Source organism: Manis pentadactyla, chromosome 8 (assembly GCF_030020395.1).
Source record: "Manis pentadactyla isolate mManPen7 chromosome 8, mManPen7.hap1, whole genome shotgun sequence".
Taxonomy (NCBI): Eukaryota; Metazoa; Chordata; class Mammalia; order Pholidota; family Manidae; genus Manis; species Manis pentadactyla.
Window position 1 is genome coordinate 59,558,926 of NC_080026.1, and position 8,300 is coordinate 59,567,225.

General features: G+C 41.5%; 1 protein-coding gene across 1 annotated transcript in view; it reads left to right on the forward strand.

Moving 5' to 3' along the window:
* CHAT (choline O-acetyltransferase) overlaps nucleotides 1-1,546 on the forward strand; it is a 49,627-nt gene extending 48,081 nt beyond the window's left edge. Inside the window, exon 15 of the mRNA XM_036927200.2 lies at nucleotides 676-1,546. Within this exon, the coding sequence (XP_036783095.2) occupies nucleotides 676-930 (255 nt within the window). The 3' untranslated portion in view covers nucleotides 931-1,546. The remainder of the gene's footprint in view (nucleotides 1-675) is intronic.
* Nucleotides 1,547-8,300: the final 6,754 nt, after the last annotated feature.

Consider the following 8,300-nt stretch of genomic DNA (forward strand, 5'->3'; position numbering starts at 1 on the left):
TATGGGTTGAATGCCTTTAGAAACACATTTTCTTGGTTTGTGATCCAGATTACAAAATCTTGGCTTTCTGAATTCAAAACATATTAGGTGCATAACTAAAATTCCAGTGACAGCAATCTTTGAAATGCCCAATGCTGGGTAATTGTGCATGGCCAGGCCGTGGGGAGACAATCAGAGCAGCCAGGCTACACTGACAGTAATTAAGGATCTCGGGAAAATCAAGACAGGACAGATTTCCTCCAGTTCCATAAATTACTCCCTCTGGGAAGCCATCTAACTGTTGGGTGCCCCCAGCGTGCCATTTAGTAAATTATCCTGATTGCCTCGGTGCCTCAAAGGGCCCCCAGGTGAAGGAGAGGCTTAGCCTGAGACCCAGCCCCAGGTCACTCTGTGAGCTTCTGACTCCACAAATGGAGCAGATTTCGCACCAGGGAGGAGCTGATGGCCCCTCTTCTGCTGCTCTCTTGCAGTTAGATGGGTTTGTTTTTATGACTCTGGCTGTGGCCATTCATGCTGAAGCAGTTGGTTGATTTGGTTAGTTTAGTCAAACACCCAGGTGGAAAATAGAGAAGCAGGTATCTTGTGGAGACCCCTGGTTTGTTGGAACGTCCTGTGCTCTAGCAGGTTCACAGGTTGCATCAGAATGAGCAGCTTCCAGCCTCTTGTCCCCTCCAGGTGCCCACAACCACGGAGATATTTTGCTGCTATGGTCCTGTGGTGCCCAACGGATATGGTACCTGCTACAACCCCCAGCCAGAGAGCATCCTTTTCTGCATCTCCAGCTTTCGTAGCTGCAAAGAGACTTCTTCTGCCAAGTTTGCAAAAGCTGTGGAAGAAAGCCTCCTTGACCTGAGAGACCTCTGCAGTCTGCCGCAGCTGGGCGAGCCCCTGGCGACAAAAGGAAAGGCAACAAGACCCAGCCGACCTTGACTCCTGCCACCAGCTTTCATCTCTGCAAATCCAGCATTCAGCAGTTGCCAGCCCCTGCTGAGCCCTGCTCCCAGTCCTCACCCCCACTTTCTGTAGCTCCCCTGTCTTCAGGGCCCAACACACAGACCACCCCTGAGGCATCACACAAAGCTAGAGAGTTAGGAGAAAAGTGTCCCTCATTATGCATGAGAATTGTCATTATTTACCAAGGTGCCCTGGGCACTGGGAAGTAAGACCATCCTGGCTCAGAGGTGGCCTGGGTGAGGTGAAGTCCACACTGACTTCGCTCCATGGCCTCAGAAGCTTAATGTGGGTGTTTGCTTCTCCAGCAGGACCCAGCGTGTCCAGGGGATGTTTTTGCCCAATGAAAGAATGACTCATCTTACTACATGCAGTGTACCTAAATGAATCAAGAAGGAAGAGGCTAACTCCAGGTCATTACCTCTTCTCTTCTTGAGAGGAGTAGGGAGCTTTGTTTTCAGATTTAAAAGGCAATCTGATCTTGGCATTTCGGGTAGCCTGTGCTGAGCCATATAGTCATGTAAGCACCCACTCCTCTACACACACACACACACACACACACACACACACACACACACACACACACACACTCACACACACACATTAATTTAAACTATAATGACCTGGGCCCACAAACACATTTCTTCTTTTGCCTCCCAGGGCAGCCTTCCACTGAGTTCAGAAAATCTGGACCAGCTGTTCTGAAAGAAAAAAAAAATTGCATCTCATTGCCCTGGAGTAGTTGGTGCTCCCTGCTTCCCCAAGGGCATCAGGGATGGTCCCGGTTGAGAAATCAGCAGGGCCAGCAAGCAGGAGGGATGGAGGGAGGAGCAGTCCACAGCCCTGGCATCCTGCTACTTGCCTTTTTTCCCACAGCCCTTCACAGGAAACATGCCCTGATAGGTGACCTGCCTTTTAGAGAAGACAGCTATCAGTTGTTCCTTGGCCTTGTGTTCATTCTTAAGACAAACCACTGTGACATCAATTTCAGAAAATGATCTCAGTCGCCCAATCAGAGCACACTTGGACAGTGGGCTCCTGTCGTGGAGGATGTTATCCAAGGATTCTGACTAAAACCCATGTTGGGGAGTGCAGAGCAGGGCTCTGCACTGGCCTCGGGGCTGGGAGCCAGCTGCTCCCAGGGAATGGTCAGTTCCAGAGCCTACCCTGATGCAGGCAGACAGTCACAGAGCCGGAGTCGAGATTGTCCTGAGAGGCTCAGATCATCCAGGAGATGTGAGAGGCACTTCCAATTGGTGAGAATTTTTACGGGAAATCTAAAAAGGCAAGGGAGTGGGTGAACCACCTGAAAAATCACAACTGTAAATAGCTGAGGCTGCTAACTGGCCACTAACCAGAGAAGGCACAGAGCTCAGCTCTCAGGGCTGCCGGGTCCCCTGTGATCTCTGACAAGGGTGGTAGGGAGTGTTCCTGAAAAAGCCCTCCGTCCTCTATCCATCCTACTTGTGCTCAGTGTCATTCTAAGCACTGCCCCTGTTCCTGGGACCCTGCAGGTGTCCTTTCTTTGGGCTTCTGTGCCAGCCCTCTGCACTTTGACCTGTACTGAAGCAAACAAGGCTGAGATAAGCTCTTTGAAAATACAAACAGCCTCAAGCAGTGAATTCCTTGAGCTCTGGTTTTAGATTGAGGGTTTCTATTGGATGTTCTGGAAGGTTCTGGCAGTGCCCTTCAAAGGCATTGGTCTGTAGTCCATTCTCCTTCCCTCAGACATCCACCTTCCTGCTCCCCTTAGGAAGTTGCAGCCCAAGAGCCCCAGCAATGTCTGGGGAGCTTCTGTCTGCCTGCTGTAAGTTGACCCAAAGCCACTTGTCTGTTCTCACCAGATAACCACAGTGCAGCTCTAAGTTCTCTTGTGGTTTCCACCCATGGGTTTCTGGGAGGCAGAGACATCTGGATTGGGGGTCAGGCAGCTCTGCTGACCTTGGCCAAGAGACTTAAGTACCCCACCACTCAATTCCCTCTGTCATCCAATGGGGGTAAGAACAACATCCCAACCTGCAAGGCTGTAAGGACTTGGAGTCATGTGTGTAAAGGGCATTGCACGAGTAGGTGGGTACCAGTGCCCAGAGACAAGGTGACATTACCCAGTGGGCACTGTGTAGATGACTTTTGTTTCAAACTTTTTGTACTGATTTAACAGAACAAATTCTCATTTGCCATTCTCTGATCATAGGGAAAGGAAACTGACTCTATTCAGATATCAACCATGCACTGTGAGGGTTTGAGAAGTGTGGATGGCAGGAGGGAACACCTCCTTTCTCTGAGAAAGGGACTGGAAGCTGGTCTTCCCCCTCCAAAACAGGTGGGTGCACTGAGTCTTTATGCAAAGACAATGCTAAGCCATGGCCCTGGACATCTCCACGGGGACCCCGGTACGGGAGATTATTCCAAGTGTCCCCAAGAGATGGAAAATGAAACCTGGAGACAGTCATTTTGGGGCAGTGATGCAAAATAAAAATGTATGTGGCCACCTTACACTACTGCTCAGTTGCCAAAATATATAAAGTTATTTGAGTTCTATTTTTCTAAAATAGTTCTAGATTTATGGCAATATGTACATGTGTATTTATAGCCTTTCCACTTTGAGTTATAGTTTTGTGCTTTAAAGAAATATATGTATGACTAAAGAACTGTATATTGGAAGAATTATATTCAAATTATTTGAAGACCCTAAATCTATAGTCAATAAAAGGTAATGCCAAGAAAAATGGTGTTGGCCATTGTTTTACCTAGAAATGCTATAAAAATTTTCTTGTGAATTCAACAATTCATTTGTCTGAGGTCTGCCAGCAGCAGTGGAGAATGTCTAACAGCTACAGGAGGTAGCCCAAGGAAGGGAGGAAGGAACGTAGTCTCCTAATGTGTGGCATGGTACCATGCAGTGGGGGTGAGGGGCAGAGTCTCCACAGGGTGTTTGTGATCAGGTTGGCAAAAACCTGGGTGTAGAGATGGGTGCCTCCACTTAAACCCACACAAACATGCACAGGCAGAATGCATCAGGCTCGGAAGTGGGATGCCTGCACTATAAACCCAGTTCTATCTCTAACTTGCTGGAGATTTGGGGGGTATAATTTCACCTCTCTAGCCCTCAGTTTTCTCATCTGTAAAATGGAGTTGATATCAGCACTGCCCACTTGGAGGGTTGTGACAAGATGACGTGCAATGATCATTGTTTGAAAACTTAGGAAGGGAAGTAAAAACCTACCGTTCTTACTGCAGGCTCTCAGGTACATGTGCACACAGTTTCCCTCACCCTGCACAGCCTAAAGATATATTCAAAGCTGCAAGACCTCCTCTGCAGCTACAATAACCCACAGAACCAGGACTGAGATTTCTCTAAATAGAAGTCCAAATGCTCTCTAATCAGAGCTTAAGAGGAACCTAAAGTGTTTGAATTTGTGTAATTGGGACGTCAAAAAGGCATTATGCAGAAAGATCATGGCTAAGAATATTCCAGGAGGAATGGAGGGAATAGGAATGAACAGAGTCAAAGTAATGTGGGCTTGCTCTTATTTATTACATCACATGTGGCCGCAAAATAAGCAGACACAGACAATAGAAAGAAAGGAGTACAAACAGGTATGAAGCCAACCCCCAACATAAAATTATGCCATCCCCTCCTTGAAGATTCTGTGGAGTGGATGTTGGTACATTAAAGTGAAAATCCAGGGAGGAGTCCTTCCCAGGTTCACAAGAGTAGCCAGAAGTTTCCAAATTGCTCTTAGGGAGTTCTTCGGTGAGAGAGAAGAAGTGCCTTGGGTTCCCTTTATAAATTCAGCCGATCTCCCTATGTTTCTCTGAGTTTTCCTTCCAAAGAGGTCTCTTGAGTCTGCAAGATAAATGATATTCCACCCCTGGGAAAAGCTGGTTTGCCATCACATTAGAAGACCTTTCTAAAAACTCTGTTCTCCCTTGTTTTCTAAGGACCAGCTCTCTCCTTGTTTGTTTGTTCCCCTACTGCTTCTTCCATTTATGGGATCCATTTGTGGGATTTCATTTCCTATTTCTGTCCTTTATATGTCATTGGATCCCAGAATTCAGTCCTTGGCCTCTATTAAGGAGCAGCAAAATGGCAGGCTAAGCTGATGCAGAAGGGCCCCCTCCACCTATAAAAACTTACACATAAAGAGGAAATTCTTTTATATATATAGTCAAGTTTCAAAAAATGAAAAGAAATACTCACATTCCAAGAAAATTCCAAGAAGGATGTCCAAAACAGAACAATGAGTGGGAGCTAAAAGTATATTGGACCAGACAGACTCTAGTGCCTGACAGCAGGGTTTACCACTCATGCAAGTTGAGAAGACATAACCTCAGCCCCCTAAAGATGGGACATACAGCTAAGCTCTCCACACAAAACCAGAGCATCAGAGGGGTGTTCCAACCCTGCAAAAAGGACTAGAAAAACTTTCCATCAGCCCAGGAAAGTATTCAGGAACCATGCCATTCACTCAGAGCTACAGACTAGAAAAAAAGACATCCAGAAACTGTAAACTTGCACCATAGGTGGATGTGGAGTCTAAATCTATCAACTTATCTCTAAAGCAAGAACTCCATGCCAATAATTAAAAAAAAAAAATTGGCTGGGTCAGTAAGATTCAAAAGGCCTCAGCACAATCAAATATAAAAACACTTTCCACTACTCTGGACACACTAAATACCCAGGGGGGGGAAGCGCTCCATTAAATATGAGCTCCAAGTAAAAGCATATATACAGCACAAGAAATGGCTCACAGGAGGGAAAGCAACAGATAAAATAAACAGGAAAACTAACATCACAAAGGCTGGAATGAATAAATGACTCAGAGAAAAGCTATAAAATAGATATGTTTAACATTATAAAGAAATAAAAATTCAGGGAAGACATATGTAGGAGTTCAAGAAGGAGAGATTAGATAAAATGGGGGAAAGAACTATTCAATGAGAAAATGGCTAAGAATATCCCAGAATTTAAGAAATATATCAATCTAAAACTTACAAAGAATAATAATAGAGATTTTAAAATACTTAGACCAAAATGATAATAAAGGTATCTCATGTCACAACCTGCAGGATACATCAAAAAAGATACTTTGAGGGAAATTCATAGCATAAAATACTTGTATCAGAAAAGAAGAAAGATGGAAATTGATAAACTAAGTGTAACTTTAAAAATAAGAAAAAGAACCAAATAGTAAACTCAAAGAAAGTAGAAGGAAGAGTAAACAAAAAAGTAATAAAAATATAAACAGCTATAGATGAAGGAGAACATTTTTTAAAATAGAGAAGCTCAACAAAGCAAAAGTTGATTCTCTGACAAGACTAACAAAATAGACAAGTCTCTGGTAAAACCAATAATATAAAAAGAGAAATTCAGAAATAAATATTATTATAAATAAAAAGCTGACATAACTACAATAAAATAGACATTTAAAAAATAAAAAATACATCAACAATTTTGTACCAATGAATTTGAAAATGTAGATAAAAATAGAACAATATAATTTACTAAAACTGATGAAAGAAGAAATAAAACCTGGATAGTCTCATAGATCTTCAATAAATTGAAGCAGTAGTTTAAAATTTTCTCAATCAGGGCAAAACTGGGGGAAAGGGAGGAACATAACATTTTATAGGCATGTTCTATCAAACATCCAAAGAAATGATCATTTCAATTGTATACAAAGTAAATAAGGGGATATTTCTTCTTCTTCTATACTCCCTTGCTTATTTTCTGAAGCTAGTATAACTTTAATATCCAAACCAGACTAGGACACACTATTAATAAAGAAAAACTACAGGCCCATTTCACTCCTGCAAATATATCCAGAAAGCCTAAGCAAAATATTAGCAAACACATTCTAAGAGTATATAAAAAAAAATAATATACCCATGACTAAGTCAGGTATATCCAAGATGCAAGGTAATTTAATATCAGATATCTAAATGTTATTTACCCATCAACAGCTTAAAGAATAAAAATAATAGGATCAGAAATAAGTCAGGCAGAGAAAGACAAACATCAAATGATTTCCCTCATTTGTGGAGTATAACAACGAAGGAAAACTGAAGGAAAAAAATAGCAGCAGGCTCACAGAAGGGACTAGTGGTTACCAAAGAGGTGGGGTGGGGGAGGGCAAGTGGAGAGGGAGGGAGAAGGGGATTGTAGGGTATCATGATTAGGGCACATGGTGTGTGTTGGGTCCCAGGAAAGACAATGTAGCACAGAGAAGACAAATAGGGACTCTGTGACATCTTACTACACTGATGGACATTGACTGCAGTAGGGTATGGGGGGGACTCGACAAGAAGGGTGAATGTAGTGACCACATTGTTTTTCTTATGAAACCTTCATAAGAGTGTATACCAATGATACCTTAATAAAAATAAATAAATAAATAAATAAATAAAATAATAATAGGATAATTCTAATAGATCATTAAAATGCATTCAATAAAATTCAGCAATTATAATTGTTTTAAAAACTCACAGTAAAATGGAATTAGAAAAGAACCTAGCTTGACAAAGAACATCTGTAAAAAACTTTCAATGTACATCATCCAAAATATGTAAATGTTGGAGATGTTCCTTTCCTTTTAAAATCAGGATAAAGAGAGAGAATATGCATCATTACTACTTCTATTGATCATTGCACTAGAGGTTCTAACCTGTGCAATAAGATAAGAAGAAAAAATGAAAGGTTTAATAAAGGAAATAAAACTGTCATTGTAGACAATATGATTATCTACATAGAAAACCCAAAAGTATCCACAAATAAATTAATAGAAATAATAACAAAAGAATAAGGTGGCTTATATAGGATCAATATATAAAAGTCAATTTCATTCTACACACCAGCAACAAGCAATAAAATCACAATACAAAATACATGATTTACAATAGACTCTAGCAATAAATAGATCTAACAAAAGACATGAACACCTATATGCAGGTAATTATAAACTGCATTGTAAGGCATTTGAAGAAGACCTAAATAAAGGAGAGGTATTTCAAGATCATGAATAAAATCTCAGAAAGATATCAGTTTTCCCGAAATCAATCTTTAGATTCAGTACAACCTCAACAAAACTCTCAACAGGAAAACTTTTGCTTCTGATAACGGTAGACTAGTTAATTCAGACTAAGATTTCAACAGAAAACATCTTTAAAACTGGCACATATTTTTTAAGATATTGACTATCATAAAAGAACTAACTGGTTCAAGATCAGGGAGAGGATGAGAATAAGTAAGCATAGCACTGGAGATGCTTTTACTCTAAGGCTATGTAATGATCCTAAATAGGTAATGAAGAAGATGAGATGCAATTTTTGAAACTTTGCAGAGTTAG